Source organism: Terrapene carolina, unplaced genomic scaffold (genome assembly GCF_002925995.2).
Source record: "Terrapene carolina triunguis isolate 2854851 unplaced genomic scaffold, T_m_triunguis-2.0 Scaffold130, whole genome shotgun sequence".
Taxonomy (NCBI): Eukaryota; Metazoa; Chordata; order Testudines; family Emydidae; genus Terrapene; species Terrapene triunguis.
In genome coordinates this window covers 13853478-13874138 of record NW_020664481.1, presented here as the reverse complement: position 1 = coordinate 13874138, position 20661 = coordinate 13853478, and the positions used below count along the sequence as shown (strand labels likewise).

General features: G+C 40.8%; 1 protein-coding gene across 1 annotated transcript in view; it reads right to left on the bottom strand.

The window, feature by feature from the left end:
* The window catches only part of BCAS1 (breast carcinoma amplified sequence 1), a 93214-nt gene that overhangs the window by 3694 nt on the left and 68859 nt on the right, over positions 1-20661 (bottom strand). The window contains exons 10-13 of the mRNA XM_024195601.1: positions 19982-20149; positions 9464-9529; positions 4587-4640; positions 3867-4118 (exon numbers count right to left, since the gene is read on the bottom strand). Of these exons, the coding sequence (XP_024051369.1) occupies positions 3867-4118; positions 4587-4640; positions 9464-9529; positions 19982-20149 (540 nt within the window). The remainder of the gene's footprint in view (positions 1-3866; positions 4119-4586; positions 4641-9463; positions 9530-19981; positions 20150-20661) is intronic.

The window sequence follows — 20661 nt, the reverse complement described above, 5'->3', positions numbered from 1 at the left end:
AGAGAAGCTGTTACCAGATTTCTGGACTGATACTTTGAATGGAGGATACTATGATTGGCTTATGTATAGTCTAATACTCTGAGTTTAACTATTACAATTTGTGGTGTGGACTTTGCCACTTATTTTGGTTTGGTCTCCTCAGAACTATCATTGTTGTATTGTAAAGTGTTGGTCTCTGGAAGGATTGAGGATTGACTTCTTTAGACATGGATAAAAACTTGAGACATAAATGTATGAAGGAGTGGTAGTATGCTGTCAAATATTTCAATCTGGGGAACACTTCTGTTTTAAATGCTGAATATTCTTCCTGATTGGAGAGATCAAAACATCCATCTCCTCTGTGCAGCAAGATCTGGTAGTGGATTGGCTTTCCCAGTTGAAGAGCTAGCCAACTGGCCAGATAAACTATAAATCTAAAACCTTTCCACTATATACATACATATAAAAAGGAGTTATTCTGCTCACGAAAGAGGAAAGATACCAGAGTATGTTAGGGCTTTGTTAATGCAACAGAAAATGATGCACTGCATGGCCAAATTCATATCAGGCATGAGAAATACAAAGTAGCAAAGAAAAATATCTCAGAGAATCTCTCTTTCTATTCTCCCTTCACTTTACTTGCTTGTAGCAATATCCACCTCTCTTTTTCTGCACACAATCTCATCTCTCTTGGTGCAAAAGCCTTCTCTGCTCTGTCTGAGAGACATCCTCCTGCCTCACTGACTCTTATATAAAAACATATTCTCTTGTTTGCCTCCTAATCTCTTTGCAATTATTCTAATGCTGTAGCTATTTAAGGCCATGTCTACACTTACAAGCTTACAGCGGCACAACTGTACCAATACAGCTGTGCCATTGGAAGAGCGCTCATGTAGCCATGTTATGCCAATGGGAGAGAGCTCTCCCGTCAACATAATAAAACCAGCTCAATGAGAGGTGGTAGCTATGTCGGCGGGAGAGCGTCTCCCACTGACACAGTGCTGTGCACATGAGTGCTTATGCCAGCAAAATTTGTTGCTCAGGAAGGTGGGTTTTTTTACACTCATGAGCGACAAAAGTTTTGCTGACATAAGTGCTAGTGTAGACATGGCCTAGCTGTATGAAAAGTTTCTGGTGCAGCTTGTATGAATGACACAATACAAAATAAAGAACTATTGTCTACAAATACAGAGCCCCTTTCTCACTCATTGACTTCACTGAGAATTTTGACTAAGAAAAGATATTGCTATTTGGCCCACAGTATTTAATTTCTGCAGAATTCAAACCAAGCAATTCTCCATTATCTCTAGAAACAATAGAGGTAGTAAATATTTGCCTGGTCAACTTGTAACCCATGCGAGGACGCCCTCTACTCAGTTCACATAAGAGGTTAACAAATCTACTACAGCTACCAGCTAAATCGTTTAGGTCAAGCAATAGAAGCTCCTGGTTTTACACCAGAAGATCCCAGGTTCAAACCCTGCTGTTGGCCAAAGTGGGATTGGTTACAAATATACATAATATGAGTCGAGTTTTCCAGACACGTGAGTACACTGTATGCTTGTCAGTCATGTGGTGCATATACACATATTTATATACTTGTGCATATTGGGGACTTGCACACAGATTTGGGTGAGTGGGAAAGTACACACGCACTCAGGAGCACGTGTCTAATAACTGGGACCAGTTTGTACAAGATACAAACAGTAGGTATAAACAAGGTCCTGCTTCTCCCAGAGGATGCTGAGCAACAGGATCTACCCCTTGACTTCAGTGGGAGCTGCAGACAGTGCTTAATTTGTAATGAAAGAGGTACTGGGGCTCAAGCAATTTTTTACTTTAATAACGGATGCGGCAAGCACAGTGGTGCTGGGGCTATGAACTGCCAAGCCTAGAGGTGTTGGGGCTCAACTCTGGCAAGCCCCAGCACAAATTAAGCACTGGCTGCAGATGAATGGACGTCAATGTAAATTATTAGTACTTAGCATCCCTGAACATCTGGGGTGAAATTCTGGCTCCACTGATTTCAATGGCAAAATACCCCCAGATTTTAAGAAGGCCAGGATTTCACTCAAGGCCTCTAAATGATACATATATGTTAAACAGGAAAAAAAAAATTGTAAGTGGCTTCATTATTATGAAGAGATCATGCAGAAAGAGTTAAGTTTCTTTCCTTCTCCTTCCCCGGCCAATATACAAATTTTTTGTAATGCAAATAGCACAGTGTAGGATAGATCACAATTCTGTGAAATGAATGTAAATCAAACACTCCTTATGATGTGGAAAAACATCTGCCACAAAATGAGTCATATTGTTCTGAACAACAGCTTAACTTTATAACCTAATGTTCTAAAAGGGCTAGTTTTCAAATCAGTGTCAATTTAAATTCTGTTCTACTTGCTTTTTCCTCTTCTGGGCAGTGGTGGTTGGCTGTTTTATTTTCTTTCCTAGCCACCTTATGAGCAGAGCCAGGGGGAAAAAAAGTTTTAAATAACCTCTCACAACCAGATTCATTACAGCTAAGGTGGCCTCATCGTTTTGTGTTCTTCCCACCACTGGGTATTCTTGGCGATGTCCATTTGGGATGTAAAAAGATGTGGCTAGCCTTGGATGAGGGTTTGAAGTCAGGAGTGATCCCATTGCATGTTGTACTCAGTCTCTCTGTTGTGGTAGGGAGAGCGGAACAAGTTGTTTCCTGCCAATTGATTTTATGAAAAGCTACTAGAAAATGCTTGACTCCTCTGTTCCTGACATTGGTTGTTTAGAGAGAAGGCATCTTAACAGAGGCAAGTGGCTATCTGTGAACTAGCTTTTGCATTGCTCACCATGAGAGAGACAATGTCGGTGAGGTAATATCTTTTATTGGGCCAACTTCTGCTGCTGAAAGAGATGTTTTTGAGCTACAGAGAGCTCTTCTTCAGGTCTGGGAAATGTAATCAGAGTCTCCTAGCTAAATACAAGGTGGGACAAAGTGTTAAGCATAAGGAGTTAACACATGTTGCAAGAGACTATTCACAATGAAGTGGGCAATGAACACCTCTGCAGTCATAGGACAAAGGAGGATTAGTAGATTGCAGATTGTTGTAATGAGACATAAAATCAGTGTCTCCGTTCATGACTTTTAATGTCTAGCAAAGTTATGAATTTTAGCTCCCACACTAAAACTGCACAGGTGTGGTGCAGCTTTTCTTTGAGGATGAGGACTGAGAGGTCAGATATGGAGAGTGATGGTTTTGTAAAAAGCGTTTACCCGCAGGTGTTAGGGTATTTCTGTCTTATCATTTTTTTCTGAGTCAGTTCATTTGAGAGCTTAGTGATTGTCTGGTTTTACCCACATTGTTGTTCTTCGGGGGACTTAATAAAAGATATTGCCTCACCCACCTTGTCTCTCTCATATCCTGCGACCAACACAACTACAACAACCTTGCTCGCCAAGGCCTCACTAGATGGGTGAGAGAAGGAAAGCAGAAGGAGCCATACCCATTGTATACCCCGAACAAGCACTAGACTCGTTGGCATCCCCCAAGCTCATGAGAGTTCAGATGTTCAGTCAACAACATTTTCCCAAAAAATCTAAATTTCAGGGGTGTGAAATGCCACAAAATAAAGTGGCAAAGAAAAATCCACGCACGTATTCCCAAGGTATTTTCCACCTGCTCTAATGTTGATTGGCAGCTGTGTTCCCATTTTCCCCTGCCTCTGGCTGAAAATGTGCTGCCGTAAGGCCCTGATCCTGCAAGCTGCTCCATCTAAGTGAACTCCAGTGTCACCCCATTGAAGTTAATAGCATGTACCAGTGCAGGGGTCTGCTCACAAGAGGCAGCTTGCAGGGTCGTCATTTAAATCAGCGGAATCACGATTTAAAAGCAAAAGTTAATTTAACGTACTAAGCCCTTAAAAAAGCCTCCAAATGACTGTCTCTTCTCCATTTTCTTGAGGGGGGAGTCCTTCGCAGTGTCTCCTCCATTCTGGATTGAGTCGGTGGCTGTGGTTTGCTGTTCTCTGGAGTCTTGCTGATCTTGGGTTTCCTGTTTGCTCAGCTCTGTTGTAGACGTTTTGTCTTTTGAACTCTCCTTGCTCTTCTGGCCCACAGGTTCACTTTCCGTTGGCGCAACTGGCCTCTCTGTGGAGCCTGATGTCTAAAGCAGTTTCAAACAATGGTTATTTTTAGTGGAAAATATAAACATTTTGGCAGGAGGTTCATAAATATAGTAAAAATCAAAGGCCACCTCCAACATACAGAGCTTGGGCCTGATTCAGCAGCCTTTACTTAGGACAGTAGCCCCAATGAGACTGAGATCACTTATGTGAGTAAAGACTGAGGATCAGACCCTTTCTGCATAGCCTTTATTTTTATATATTTCTACAGTGAAGCTTCTTCAGCAGACAGCGGCACGTGATTTAAAAAAAGAAAAGACCGTATATTTATAGATATAGAGAATTACATGCATGCTCTCACAGCTGCAAAGATATAACCGTCTCTGTATCCCAAGCTGCAAAGTCACCATAGAAGCTTGAAAGTGCAAGGGAAGGAGCGATAAAGACAGGTAGCAGGGCACATAAAGCAGAGGTAAAAATATCCCGTCTATAAAATTACAATACTCCACCAGGTGATTAACAAGCCATGATTTGGCCATGGAAGTCCAGTGCCATAGAAAATGCTGCATGGAATTGCAAAAGGAGACACTGTGAATTCCTTAAAACACAAACAACATTACAGAGCAGACAAATACAGTGAAGGTAAGAACTCAAATTGAGAAAACAAGTGGATAGGGTCAAAGTTCACAAATCAAGATTCAGATCTGAAGAACAAATAAAATAACATGATGATTCTGTCAGTTTCTGTGGTTGTAGATTACTGGTTACATTTGTGCTAAAACATTTGCTTGCAAATGGGAATTTCTTTTTGCATCATATAAGACTTGTCAAAACTATATTGACTTATTTATTCAGTTAAAAAGAATCATGGTAGTGGAGCCTACAAATTAGACATATTTAGGCCATCTGCAAATTTGGCCCTTGCAGCCTGAAGATACTCCCATGGTTTAACAAATTGCAGTGTTGCCAACTCTTCTGATTTTATTGTGAGTCTCATAGTAGTGGTTGATTTTCTTAAAGCTCCATATCCTGGAATCACGTGATTACAGGAGAATATCAGCTTTCATTAAAAACAAAGTAAGTCTTTAGCTATCATGGTTACAGAGAAACTTCGAAGTATAAACTCTAAAGCAGGGGTAGGCAATCTATGGCACGCGTGCCGAAGGCGGCACGCGAGCTGATTTTCAGTGGCACTCACACTGTCCGGGTCCTGGCCACCAGTCCGGGGGGCTCTGCATTTTAATTTAATTTTAAATGAAGCTTCTTAAACATTTTAAAAACCTTATTTACTTTGCATACAACAATAGTTTAGTTATATATTATAGACTTATAGAAAGAGACCTTCTAAAAACATTAAAGTGCATTACTGGCACGCGAAACCTTAAATTAGACTGAATAAATGAAGACTCAGCACACCACTTCTGAAAGGTTGCCGACCCCTGCTCTAAAGGCTCAAAAACCAGGAGACAAAGAAAAAGAACTCCAAATCTATTATTAAAAAAAATAATGATGATTTTTAAGCTCATCACATAATTTTGGGGGCCTGATTTATGATTTTTGAATTCCTGGGGTTGGCAATACTACAACTGGTCAATTTCACATAAGTCCCTCTTTCCTTTTCATTATAGAATCATAGGGTTCAAAGGGACCACAAGGGTCATTTAGTCTAACTCCCTGCCAAGACTGCAGAATTTGTTGTGCCTAAACTATCCAAGACAGATGGCTATCCAGCTTTCTTTTGAAAACCTCCAGTGAAGGAGCATCGACAACCTCGTTAGGCAGTCCATTTCATTGTCCTACTGTTCTTACAGTTAGGAAGTCTTTTCTGAGATTTAATCTAAGGCTATGTCTACACTAGCATGTTTGTCAATAAAACTTTTGACAGTCAGGGATGTGGAAAAAAAGACACCCCGCTCCCCCGACCGAAATAACTTTCACCGACAAAAGTGCCTGTATGGACAGCGCTATGTCGGTGGGAGATGCTCTCCCACTGACATAGCTACCGTTGCTCATTGGGAGTGGTTTAATTAAGCCGACAGGAGAGCTCTCTCCCGCCAGCATAGAGCAGCTACATGGGACACCTTACAGCAGCACAGCTGCAGTGGTACAGCTGTGCCGCTGTAAGGTCTGTAGTGTAGACAGAACCTAAATCTGCTATGGTGTAGTTTGAACCCATTGCCTCTTGTCCTGCCCTCTGTGGCAAGAGAGGACTTTTCTCCATTTTTTAAGGCAGCCTTCCAAGTATTTGTCCTCCCTTAATCTCCAAACTAAACATACCCAGTTCCTTCAGCCTTTGCTCATATAGCTTGCAGTCCATCCCTTTGATCATCTTTGTTACTCGCTTCTGGATCTGTTCCAGTTTCTCTACATCCTTGCTATATATGTACTGCTCACACCAAAATCTTGCAGGTCAGAGAACCTTTGATTCTATATCCATGCCAATTCCCCTGCTGTTTAAGATTGAAGAACTTAATTCCTTGACTAAGGCTACGTCTACACTACAGCCTATGTCAGCATAACTTATGTCACACAGGGGTGTGAAATCCCCCCCCCCCCCCCCCCCAGCAACATAAGTTATAAAGACATAAGCGCTCATGTGCACAGCGCTATGTCACAACACAGCTTCTGCTGCTGGCGGAGGTGGTTTTATGATGCTGACGGGAGAGGTCTCTCCTGTCAGCATAGAGAGTCGAGTCTTCACCAGACGCGCTGCAGCTGCACACCTGTATTGGTACAGCTGCGCTGCTGCAGTGCTGTACTTATAGACATGGCCTCAGTTATAATATTGTCTTTATTTTCAACTGTGAACCCTTGTTCCTTTTCTTTTGGGGAGGTAGTATGTCTATGTATTGCTTGCTTGTATATTGATTTCTCAACCTTTATATAAAATCAAACCTATATCATTTCTCTGGAATTCCCTCATTCTGCTGTGGCACATAAGACGACCCATCAAATTTGGAGTTATAATCGGGTTTATAATGCAGTTTGAGCAACGGCATTATACACCATACTGAGGCCAGCTGTGTCTCTTAGGAAAAAAGAATATTCTTAAGGCAAACTCAGAGCTATTCAGCAACTGCCGGATTTATCTACACAGACACTGTATCTTGTAAATAATTGCATATGGGGTAAAAGAGCTGATTTGTATGTGTTCTGTGGGCACCCAAAACTTACAAATCGGGTTTCTGGGGGTGCAAGGAATGCAAGGAAAAGTGCTGCATAAAACCAAATTTAATTCTGTCTATCCTTATTCTGACTAATTTCAATGTCAAACAAGAAGCACTCATTTGCTCGCCTCCTGCTTTGTTTGACAAGATACTTGTCCCTCTTATTTGCCATAGATTGCTTTTTGAAATGTCACTATTTAGTGGATTCGCAGACCTGCATGAACAACTAGAAATAATCAAAGTACAAAGATTCCTGCACTACAACATGGGATGTGTCTGAGGCCATGTCCACCCTACAGGTGTATAGTGGTATAATTGCTTCCATCATTGTAGGAATTCCACCTCCCCAAGTGATGGTAGATAGGTTAATAGAAGCATTTTTCCATCAACCGAGCTGCATCTACATCAGGATTAGGTCAGCATTGCTAGAACAGTCAATGGTGTGGATTTTTCCACGCACATGAGCACCACGGCTATGTTGACCTAAGTTTTAAGTGCAGACTAGGACTAAGTTCCAAGATGTGAGGACAGAGTCTAGCCCTGATAAACACCCTATGAAATCAATGGGATCATACAGGTTGTAAAGTTAGGGCAGATTCTGTCCTATCATGTTTATTCAATTGTGTGAGTTCCTGATAGTTATTGTAGTTTTTCAGGCCAAATCCAAACTGGCTTCAATGGGACTGTTCTGATAAATGTAGCAAGCACATTTTGGCCTTTGATGTTACTCAGAAAAAACACTTTAAACAATATCGGTAATATTTTTTTCAGACAAAGCAGAAAAAAATCAGATAATCTCTTTGAGGTGTTTCATATTAATCTTGAAAGGCAGGAAATTGACACATTTAATATTGATGGGAGTGACATCAGGAAATACAAACTGAAACCTATGAATAATGAACCATGTTAATGTTTCTCATTTTAAAGGTTGATCTGCATCTGACAAACTGCATTACCTCTTTTGGAGTTAATTTACTCTCACGGAAAAAAGTAATAAAAAAAATTAACAGGATAGTATTTTTCCTGTCATGTTTTACTAAGGCTTGATCCAAAGATTTTGAAGTCAGTAGAAAGCTTTCAAGGTTATGCTCTTGGCAAAACAATTAAAATAAAGTGAACAATGGACTGATTCTCCTCAGTGCAAGTGAGAGGAGAATCAGGCCCAATACATACATGTTTTTTCTAGAAATATGGTAGGTAATTGGTAGCAACTGACAATTTAAAAAAAAAAGGAAAAGAAAAAGAAAAAAGTATAGAATATGAGCCCAGGACGGTAGTCATCTGAGAAGCCTCATTGTAAGTAAAGAATTGTTAGCTTATAAGAGTAAAGAGTTCAGAATCAGACCTTGTATCTTCTGTGATCTCTATAAGAGAATCATCAGCTAAGATTAGCTTAAACTATCAGCGGATGTTACACAACAGAAAAACACTTTCCTGATGATAAAAATGAGAATGAAGAAAGAAGGTCTGATAGGTCAATTTTCATCACAGCTTTAATTTTGCTACTGAGTTACAGAAAACCATAACAGTCCATACATGGCCAGATCCTTAGCTAGTGTCAGTTGATTTAGCTCCAGTGACTTAAATGGAGGTCTGCTGATTTACACCAGCTGAGGATCTGGCTCATAGTAAAGATCACAGCTTTTGAATTTCTACTAGAAAAGTCAGTGATTTTATAAAGAAATCTTGGCACAATAAGGAATATAAAGGGACACGATCGGGTAGTTTTGGCTCATGCTTTAGGTTTTGTTTAAAGAAAAACAAAACAAAGAAATGTTTTCCTGATTTTTGTTAAATTTCAGTGAAAGTTTTTACTTTAAATTTAACTCTTCTTCCATAGTGTTTGTTGGAATATAATATCTCTCCAATAGTGCATGTGATGCTCTAGAAAATAACCGACTCAAAAGATATCTGGTTAATTTCACTGTCCAAGGTGATTGAAGTGGGAAAGTAAACAAATAGCATAAAGGCTGTAAAGGAAAATAGATTATAAAAATTGGTTCATTTTACTAATTATTATGAAAATGAAAAACATGAATTTTTTTTTTAACCTTCATTCATCCTTATTAAGCAACAATGAATGGAAGAAATTCCATGGACATGATACCATCTTTTTACAATCCGTGATTTTTTGTACTAAAAAGCCAATCAGATACATAAGTGGGAAATAAGCTACAGTGAAACCCATCACCGAGAGATGAATAAATCCAAACACTTACTTGGTGACTGGGGTCTGGCCCATTTACCTCTTCTGAACTGGTAGCCCCTCCATCATTTTTGACTGACTAAAATAACAAAGGAATATAGGTCTTCCACGCTTTAAGCATAGATTCAATATTAAATCAAAAGTCTAAAGGCTTAATTTAAGCACATAATTCCTAACAGCGTAAACGCAAAACAAAACCATCACATCTCAAACTGTCTGCAAACACTATTGAAATGGGTCCCCTTCCATGGCTGTATCACCAAGGTAAATTTTTGCATATGTATATCAATGCAGCACTGTAGTCTTTTGGAAGGCAATTTTCCTGTTGAGGGCTGTACAATATGAACAGCGTCTCACTGGATTGATGATTGCGCAGTATGATGAGTGGGATGGATGGTGCTATCATCCCTGCCATCAAAGTTAACTAGGGACGTGATTCTGGCTTACAGCTCTGAGACAACTCGCCTTTATAGGATTATCCTCTTGAGAGGTTGTACTTGTACTTTATTTCTACATATGTGCTTAAAGCTGCGGTTGACAATTAAAACCTGTTGAGATTTGCACATTTTCACCATTGCTCTACATTTCCCACCCCAAATTATGTATTTTGTTTTATGCCTTAACTCTCAAAGGAGCGTGTGCATATAGGCAACAACCTTTCTTGGCCTCAGCTCTTCTTGGCCAGAATAATCAAAGTAGACCCTGAGGCTGTAGCACAGGAAACGTATTCAAAGTAAATCTTGACTCTGAATTACATTTTAAAAGAATGATCCGATGTCCCCATAGTTTTATATAATATATAATTAGTTTTATGGATGGATATGACAAAAGGATTAATTAAAATTTGGGTTAGGTTTTAGATTGGAATTAATACTTAAAAAAATTACTAGAACAATGTAAAAATACGTCAAAGTGTCTGATTGGGTTCTGTTTCCAATAATATAACATGGTATTCTGTTGCAATTTGTTTAGCCATGGAGTATTAAAGCATAAAGTGAACCCCAGTATTTCAAAGTTCCCGAGCTTGAATGTCATTTTTCATTGCATAAGTGCAATGAAAACAATGAAAGGATGTGACTTTTGCTCTAAAGATAGACTAAGCGGATTTGTGGTTTTCTGCAGCTTGTAGATTTATCACTTGCAATACAACATTATCAGCTCAATCCTGAGTGCAATCTCGTAGCAAAGATCTCTTTTTGGTGTATGATTCTTTTCTTTTCTCTCTAGCTGTTGAAAATCAATACTAAATAGGAGTTTGTTCAAAAGCTAAAGATTTTAAAGGGGTTTATTATGGGTAACCAAATTTGGGGAAGGCATTATTCTTTTAGGAACATGTCTTGGCTTGGTTGATCAATTACCTAGTTATATTAACGATGGTTGTTACCTGTGGGAAAGGTTGAAGAAATGGGAGAGAGGAAGCACTGTGTGATCTTTGTTACATTACAGGTTAGTACCCTAGTCTATGGTGTATGATGACTGTATAGCGATAAGATCGAGTTTGCATTTCTATTTCAGTGACTCTTATTCATATATGTTTAAGATGAATTTTAACAATAAGTAAGTTTACCAAAATAGGAGCCACTCTACTGCCTTTTATACATAGGAAAGAAGAATAACTTTAACAAACCTTCAGTAATCTCTCAGAATTCAAACTACTAATTATCAGTGGAGCATAGTTAACTATGGGCTAAATCAGTGGTGGGCAACCTGCAGCCTGCGGGCCCCACACGGCCCGTCAGGGTAATCTGCTGGCGGGCTGCAAGACAGTTTGTCGACATTGACTATCCGCAGGCACAGCCACCCGCAGCTCCCAGTGGCTGCGGTTCGCTGATCCTGGCCAATGGGAGCTGCGGGAAGCGGCGTGGGCTGTAGGCCGCAGGTTGCCCACCAAAATCCTACAATCCTTACCCAGGGAAAATTCCCATTTGTTTCAATGGAAGTTTTACCTGAAGACTTCACCCTAAAGAACTGCTCTTTTCTTGTGTCCCACTTTAACCAATTTAGGGTTGCTATTGATGGGCTTTTGAAAGTGTTTCCATAACAAGGAAGGCGGGTCAACATGACAAGATAGCGGACAGGGTGGGGACAGGGAACAGCTTTGCTAAATACAGGCTACACTTTTGTGAGTAATGACTGTCAGAATTGGGTCAGTGTAAAATACCTATATCTATACTTAAGAGGAAGTTGTTACTAAGGACTTGTCTACACTGGGAAATTGACTGGCATAGTTATTCTGGAATAACTCCCCACATGAGCACTCCATTCTGAAACAAAATGTGACTTTATTCCAGAATAATTACTTTGCTTCTGAAGCAGATTAATAATTCTGGAATAAAATCACTTTTCTATTTCAGAATAATGTCCACATGGGGGAGTTATTCCAGAATATCTAAATTATACCAGAATAGCTATAGCAGAATAGTTTTTCTGGAATAGGTAAGAACGTAAGAACACCATAACTGCCATACTGGGTCAGACCAAAGGTCTATCTAGTCCAGTACCCTGTCTTCCAACAGTGGTCAATGCCAGGTGCCCCAGAGGGAATGAACAGAACAGGTAATCATCAAGTGATCCATCCCCTGTCACCCATTCCCAGCTTCTAGCAAACAGAGGCTAGGGACACCTTCCCTGCCCATCCTGGCTAATAGTCATTGAGGTATGCCAGTCCATTTCCCCCACATAAACAAGAACTCAATCCCAGCTTTTCCATTGACCTCAGGTTTATAGCTCCACTCATTGTGGTCAGAGAAAGGAGAGAAATTTTATACTGTTCAAAAGTTTCCTCATAATATCTGCAGATATTCATGGCATATGATACACACTTGTTTTGATCAATTAAGCCTGAATAGCGGGATAGGATTTTGCATCCATGCTTGATTACAGATGTGGCCTATAGTTCAAGCAAAATAATGCTGACATTCCTTTATGTTTAATAATGTTATAAGGGGTTGGAGTGAGTCAGTACTTGGTGATGCATCCTACCAGCCCTTCCCTAGTGACTCCAGTAGGTGTTGTTGTATTTACTGTACATAACAAGGTTTAAGGATTGGCTCTCTCTGAGTCACTCTGAAGGTTAAAATGTGTGAGTTAGTGTGGAATGATGGAACAGCTATAAGCATGGTTGAGAAGTACTTTTCGCTCAGAATATCACCAGATTGAATCATAACTGGGTTTCATGGTCTGTTACTGTCCAATGTTTAGTTCTCAGACATTTATATTTCACAAATTACATCTGTGTGATGTACAGGTATGGTGTACAGCTACGCCATGCTAAGAGTCCAAGACCATTATGATATCAGAGGTAACTCAACCGAACACCACCCTTTCTCTATAGCTAATTTGCATGCAACAATTTCATTGGTTGTATAAGGGAGACTGTACAGCTGGGGGCCCAATTGCCACTCATACAAACCAACATAAATCTGCCAGCACAACCCCTCTGAGGGATACACCATCACAACCAACCACACAGCAACACAATAACCCCAAACACATATAGTCCCTCATGGCAGCACACACTTCTTATCCACCACCCACACAAATCCATACAACTCTCCCAGCACAATACAACACAATTAGCACACACAACCCCAAACATCATTCTGAAGGCTAGAATGTCTGTTGAGTCAGTGTGAAGCAATGGAAACAGCAACAAGCATGCCTGAGCACTCTTTTTGTTCAGAATATCATCAGGTTCAATCATCACTGCAGTCTTCGGGCTGGTCCACACTAACCCCCCACTTCGAACTAAGATACGCAACTTCAGCTACGTTATTCACGTAGCTGAAGTCGAACTGTCTTAGTTCGAACTTACCGCGGGTCCACACGCGGCAGGCAGGCTCCCCCGTCGACTCCTCTCGCGGAGCAGGAGTACCGGCGTCGACGGCGAGCACTTCCGGGATCGATTTATCGCGTCTAGACAAGACGCGATAAATCGATCCCAGAAGATCGATTGCTTACTGCCGGACCCGGAGGTAAGTATAGACGTACCCTTCTACTGTCCAGTTTTTAAGTTGCCAGCTGTTTTCAGCTTTTTTATTACCTATGACATTAGGAATTACTCCGAGTGACAGTATTTCATTAAAAAAACCCCTACATATTTCTAGCCCTTACAGTTCTAAATGTCAAGAATGTTAGCCATACTGATGCTCATAATTTTAGCAGAAAAGCCCAACTACTATGGACTTGTAAGTGAGGGTTATGCTCTTGGCAAAACTTGGTTTGAGTAGAGTAGCACCATGTCCCCCTGTCCCCCACTCTGCCCCCTGACTGTTATTAGTACTCTTCTCACTCACGGTGAATTAAGGGAGAATGGATTCCTTGGGATTGGAATCATATGATTGCAGGGGAACCTGTCTCGGTCAAAAGCAGGACAGCAGATGGACCAGAGTTGTTCTGCCTATACTCTCTTGTATAAAAGAATAATCAAGAACTCAGGAATAGAAGAAAGACAAGACTTCATCCAGAGCAGGAACCTGACAGGAAGAGTCTAGTCTAGGAGAAAGAGGAACAGTTCACCAAGGTAGTCCAAAAAGTTTTGTTCTACTAAGGCCTTGGTTAGCTTTGATCAACCTCTGCCCTCACTATATTGGACAAACCTCTCCTCTCCTTGCTCAACTGAGCGGCTGTAAGAATATTTTCACTGTCTAATATCCTGTGGACCACAGATGACAGAACATGCGGTCCAGGGCATTTCTCAATAGGCACACAGGAAATAATAACTTGTTCCATTTCCTCTGTGGAAATCTAATCTATGAATTATAAAAAAATAGGGACCTTCTTCTGTTACTGCTAATCGAAGGTAAACTATATAAATCTTCGTCAAATAGCCTAAGGCTCTAACTTCTCTCTTGTGTTTCACTAAGGAGAGAGCTCTTCTGCTCAACCAAAATGGTAGAAGCAACACTAAAACTGCTGTAGGCTCCAATGAAAAAAGAACAAATTCCACCGTTCTTGCATATAACTGGTTCATTTTGAATAATCTTTGGATGGCCATTGGTTTTTGTCCTCACGCTGCCAAATTGCTCCAGGCTCAGGACCCCCATTTGTGAAAAGTCCACCAGGGAAATTATTGTTATGGGAAGTAACTGCTACCTCCATGCTGATGGGGAGGCTCACACTGCCCAAAAGTGGATTGCAGAAACTGGAAAGGAGTCATGCCCATGGTGCATGGCATGTACTGATCCCTTGCAGTAGCTTCTCCCAACAGGTTTCATACAATCCTGGAAGTCTATGGTGACAATACTGACTCCCTGCTCCCTTGCTAAGAATCCTTCTCTGGGTGCAGGGGGATTAGTTGGCACTTGGTTGAATCCAGGATCTTTGATTTTTCTTTCAAAAGTAATAATTCTCCACAACTGCTCCCTTTTAATGGGGGAAGAGGAACTGGTAAATCGCTCCTCCATCTGGAACATACTTTACCGACAGAGGAAGGTGTTAGAATCCCTGTAAAGATTCCAATTATGGAATAACCCATCGTAGGTTAGTGCTTGGTTGGCTTGTATCTATCTAGGCCCATATAGAGCCCCCGTCACCATAATATCTGAATACCTTACAAACAATCCTTGCAGCACCCCACCAGTTGGGGATAATATTATCTCCATTTTACAGATAGGGAACCACGGCACAGAGAGATTAAGTGACTTGTCTAAAGTCACACAGGAAATCTGTGGCAGAGCCAGAAATGAACCTAGATATACTGAATCCTAGTCCATAGCCTTAAATAAAAGACCATCCTTCTCTTAAGCTTCAAGATTAACATCTCTTTTTGTTTTTTGGGTAATATAATTGTGGATGTTCTCATTATCCATATAAATGTATGCCCTGGTTTTGAATCATGCTGAACGTTTGGCCCTGATGATATCTTGTAGCAGAGAGTTCTACTGGTAAATTATTCATTCATTTATATAATATATATAGAGAGAGTATTTCCTTTTGAATAATTCTTAATATTGCTGCTTTTCATTTTTATTGACAGCCCCCTTGTTCACCTACCTCAGAAAATAGAGGTGAAGGATCCCTTTACTTTTCTGACTCATCAGGTTAACCTGAAGGTGTCAAATGAAACACAACATAGACAAAATCTCGTATATTTGTAGCAATTGGGGAAGTGAAAGCCTTTTGGATCCCCTTCCACAAGCAAAGGGGAAAAAATAGAAACCCAGGTAATCAATTTAAAATTAAGACAGTTTCTACTTCAGGAACTTCAATAATTGTAATGATACATCTATTGCCTAAAGGAATATAACAACAGCAGCTATGCTAGAGATAAACCAAACAAATAAAATGCTATTAAACGTCCCAGCCAAGAAACTTGTGGCCATGCAACCATGAGGCCCTGCAACATTCCATTCCACATACAAACTCCTCTTGTAATAATCATTTAAGTATCAGAGGCCTTGAATAAATATTTGTTAAGATACTATCTTTTAAGGATTTATTGCCTGTTTTACCCTTGACGAGGGAACAGGAGATTTTCCTAAGGAAGTGTCAGATGAGTTGGTGGCCTGTATCGAGTGTGTGGCACATCTTGTACAGCCAAGAGTATTTCTTTTAGTCATTTTTCACAGCTCCAGTAGCCTCCTTGCCACAGTGTCACATGTTATGACTCTTCAGGTGTAGTATCAGGAAGCACATTTTGAAACAGGTTGGGTTTTCTGCTATTTTGTAGGTGAGAGTTTTATAAAACAGATCTAAACACGTACGTCATTGCTTTAGCAGGTGCTAAGGATTAAACTCATCACCCACACGTAGCAGGCATATACTGTAGGCAGCGGTGAAAAGTTGAAAGGTACAATCCAAGCACCGTGGGCCTGATTGTTCAGTCAGACACCCCATAGTGTCCCTCCCAGGGAGACGTACAGATGAAATTGAATAGCTTTTGAGTGGAAATTACAACTACTAGCACAGGTCCCCATAATACCCAGCTGTTCTGTGCAAAGAGATTCCCCACCACACACATCTCACATCTCTGTACAGTACCAAGCACAACTGGAGCACAGGAACTTCTCCCTCCATGTGATTCCCTGGAGTGGAAGATCATGCAAGGGGAGCAGGATGAGGTGGAGAGACATGAAGCTATAATTACCCAGCTCTAGACAACAGCTGGGGAATCCTAAACACTTCCTACATATTTAAGCATGTGATTATTAGTCGAAAAATATTAGGAAAGTTTGTTATTCATCATTTGTTACCCTTCTGCTTTTAAAAACTTTCATCCAGTTAGAGAGCAGAAAATAACACCATGCAACTTAGGTGACCAATCACACATCAAATAATATGCTTACTCAATATCTAGTATTCTAGGCAAGCAGATGGATAGTATCCAATAAAGTGAAAATCATTCAGTGAAATTATTTGGTACATACTTCAAGAACAACCAAGGAAATCAGGGTCTGTTTGGGAATGATTGGATACACCAAAATGGGCTAAATCAACAATAAACAGTTCAAAATGCTGTAGGTTCAGTTATGCAATTAGTACAATTCTATTTCCAGCATGGAGGGGATATTTGTCGTCTTCTTAGTTCCTTGTTTTTATTCCTTAACAATGAGGATAATATATCAGCTTCTTCCTCTTTTAAAGAAGCAGAAAACAGAGAAGCTGAGCCAAGACCAACTCCTTGCTCCGATTAGAGCAGTGTTACATCTAGTGCTTTTTAACAGAGTCTTGTTTGTTTTGCCATGGTGACTTAAGATGTGCGTGGAACAGAGCTTTATAGTTAACCAGTGCTACTTTTTAAATTTTTCAGTAGGGGAGGTGTTTTGAAGTTATGGTCATCTCAGAATTGAAGCCTGATGCACATGGCCGCTGACTCATATGGCCTGCTTTTCTAAGGAGTTAGGCAGGCATTCATTTACAAGCTTACATGATCAATTGGGTAACACATTTTCATGTGCAATTACCAAATGTCCATATGCAAACAAAGATTTGGGGCTGGAGCTGGATTTAAAAAAAAAAAAAAAGCCCCAGTGTTAAGTGTCCTTTGAAATTAAATGGCTGTTGGGTGCCTAACTCCTTTAGATACTTTAGAATATCTGAAACTAGATCCTAGTTGTATTGCTAATCTGCATGGTGTGCTGGATGCCTTCTATTCAGTCTACATGGGGAAGCAATTAAATCCCTCTTTGTTCAGTGAGTGACAGTGGAAACAGGGAGTTTGATTGGACTGCAGTACTGAATATGTCCTGGGTGTCAGAAAAGAAGCAGAAAGCTAGCACAAAAGCCAGGAGACAGCCAGAAAAGCACTTTTAGGATGGCCTTAGGAAGAAGCAGAGAGAGAGAGAGAGAGAGCGCACTTTGGTGCAGAGAGCTCACTGGAAAGAGGCTTGGAAGTGCAAGCTTGCTGTGTTCAGGGAAACAGGACTTTGTGTACATTCTTTGTACATAAACAAGACTGCACTTGAGAAATTCCTGACTCCATCATCAATTTCTCCTCCTAATGGAAACAACCCGCAAAGCCCCAAACATTGATTAACCACTCAGACCTAAGGGACAACAGTATGACAACTTGTTCTCTTTACTGTCCTTCATCTCCACTCCTCTCCATTTGTTTGTCTCAGCCACATGTTTCATCATGTCACAACCAAAATGGTGAGTTCTTTGGGGGCTAGGACAGTTTTTTTTTAATTGCATGTCTGCACAGCTCCTAGCACAATGGGGCTCTGATCCTGTATTGGTACTTATAGCTGCTACTATAAACAATTCTTCCCAATCTTCAGATCTACCATTCAGGAAGCTGGGGATCTCAGAAGTATAAGGATGCACAAACCAGCCTCTTTCTTCCAGGAATACCCAGTGCACAGAGGTCTAGGACCAGGAGATTGTGCAGAGTTGCTCTTTCAGCACTATGCCCCCTGGATATCCCTTATAAATCCTCAGGGAATTGGTTAAATCAGCTTTCTAGCTGCTTTCAGCAACTGGAGCAGACCCAAGAATCCACGTGTGCTGAAAAACATTTGTGAATTCACTCGTGGCAATGGTATTTTCAAATTAAACATGCAGTGGTCCAGCCAAATGCATACCTAACTTGTTAAAAGAATGTAGGGTGATCCAGATAATGGCTCGGATTCCAAAAACTGTGCATCCACCTAATTTCGGCATACAGTTTCCACAATTATGCACGCACATATTTGAAAGCATGCCATTCTGACAGGCTGAGCCATTATATGGTGTCAGATAAAAGCTAAGTTTTATACAGCTATGACTCCATATGAGGTAACTACCTAACCAATAAAACAGCATCTGAACCACCTTGCCAAAACAAATAAAATGCTATTAAAAGTCCCAGACGTGATAGTGTTTTAATCAGAGCAGCAGGTTAGTTCTATACTAGGACTGTTTTCTTTTCTGCTTCTTTAGGATCATTTGAAGAAGTGACCTCAACTGCAGTGAATGAGTGTACAATTGCCGGTTAGATTACTACCAGGGCCGGCTCTAGGCACCAGCAAAACAAGCTGGTGCTTGGGGCGGCACATTTTTAGGGGCGGCATGGCTGACGCCAGAATGCCGCCCCTAAAAATGTGCCCCCGCCGCCCTAGCTCACCTCCGCTGCCGCTCGCGCGCTGCTACTCGCCCTCCCTCCCAGGCTTGAGAGGGGGAGGGAAGGAGGGAGGGGGAGAAGCGGCGCTGCTCCCCCTCCCTCCCAGGCCTGAGAGCCTGGGGAGAGGAGGCAGGGCTGGGGATTTGGGGACGGGGCGGAGTTGAGGCGGGGCCGGGGGTGGGGGTAATTAAAAAACGGGGGGGGGGCGGCCAAAATTGTTTTTGCTTTGGGCGGCAAAAATCCTAGAGCCGGCCCTGATTACTACACTGTCATTTGCATGTGCATTCACCATGATAGTGGTTCGTGTCCATGGAAATAATAAGATACATGTCACTTATTACCTTCATCACTTCCTTGTATGTTGTTCCCATTTCTACCCCACTTTGTCAGGAGTTGAGGGTTATATTTTGATTTTGTCTTTTTAGACTGGTGAAGTAAGGGGCTGTATCTAGGTAGCTAACCCCACTTGGGCTGACAGTGGGGTCAGACCTAAGCATAACCCTCTATCTCTGACCTAAAGAACTAGCTGCCTGATTCAAAGCCCACTGAAATTAGTTAAGACTCCCATTGACTTCAATGGGCTTTGGATCAGGCTCTATCTCTGCTACTTAGGAGCTGTTAGCTCTAGCAGACCCATAAACGTTTGTGGAGCAGCCACTAGAGGGAGATATGTAACACAAAATAAACATGGGTGACACTTACAGCACCTAGCACATTTTGGGCTCTACAGAAATATAAATAATGATATCTTATGTGCAGTAATAGTAATTTCACATGCAAAGTAGGCACACAAATGTTTTCATAGTATTACAAGAGCATTTACGTGCCTCTGGTCAGTTATAAAGATTGTCTCCATTATTTACATATGTAGCTTTCATTGCTGTACACAAACAGAATTGTAAACTCATTATGAGAATTGTTTAAAAAGTTACCAGCCACAAGTTTTGAACAAGGCTCCCTCAGATCCTTTTGTTCAAAGACTCTGCTTACCAGTTTAAAAAACTTCCTCAGGTTTGTTTTGGGGTTTTTATTTTCTTCTCTTCTAAGTTTTACTTCTGCAGTTTCTGGGCTTTTAGTCTCATCTTTGTCAGGAGCCACTGCTTCTAAAGATGCCTCCACTTTCGCATTGATTACAACCTCTGTGTCTTCTGGTGCAGTCTAGGGTTATTTTTGACAAATATTAAGAAGGCAGAAAATCATTCATCTGTCATACTCTTTAAATCAGTACTTTTTTTTAATGCTGTTATAATGTAACAATGATGTCCTGAGTTAGAAATGCAGGAATTCTATACAGAAAGAATGAACATCAGGTACAATTATTCTAGGAATTGCATTACATCCTTTAGGGCTAGGGTGACCAGATGTCCTGATTTTGGGGGCTTTTTCTTATATAGGCACCTATTATCCCCTCCCCCCATCCCTTCCCGATTTTTTACACTTGCTATCTGGTCACCCTATTTAGGGCTCCCAGTCAGGAAAGCACTGAAGCATGTGCTTAAGTCCATACCTATTCAAGAAAATGTTTAAATCAGTGGGATTTAAGCGCAAGCTTTGTTAGACTTGTGTTTGAGAACTTTCCTGCAAAAAAAGTGCTTTCTTAAATTGGGGCCTTAGTTCCCAAGTACAATATTCACCTTTACTCACAATTTAAAACAAAAATTCAATCAACA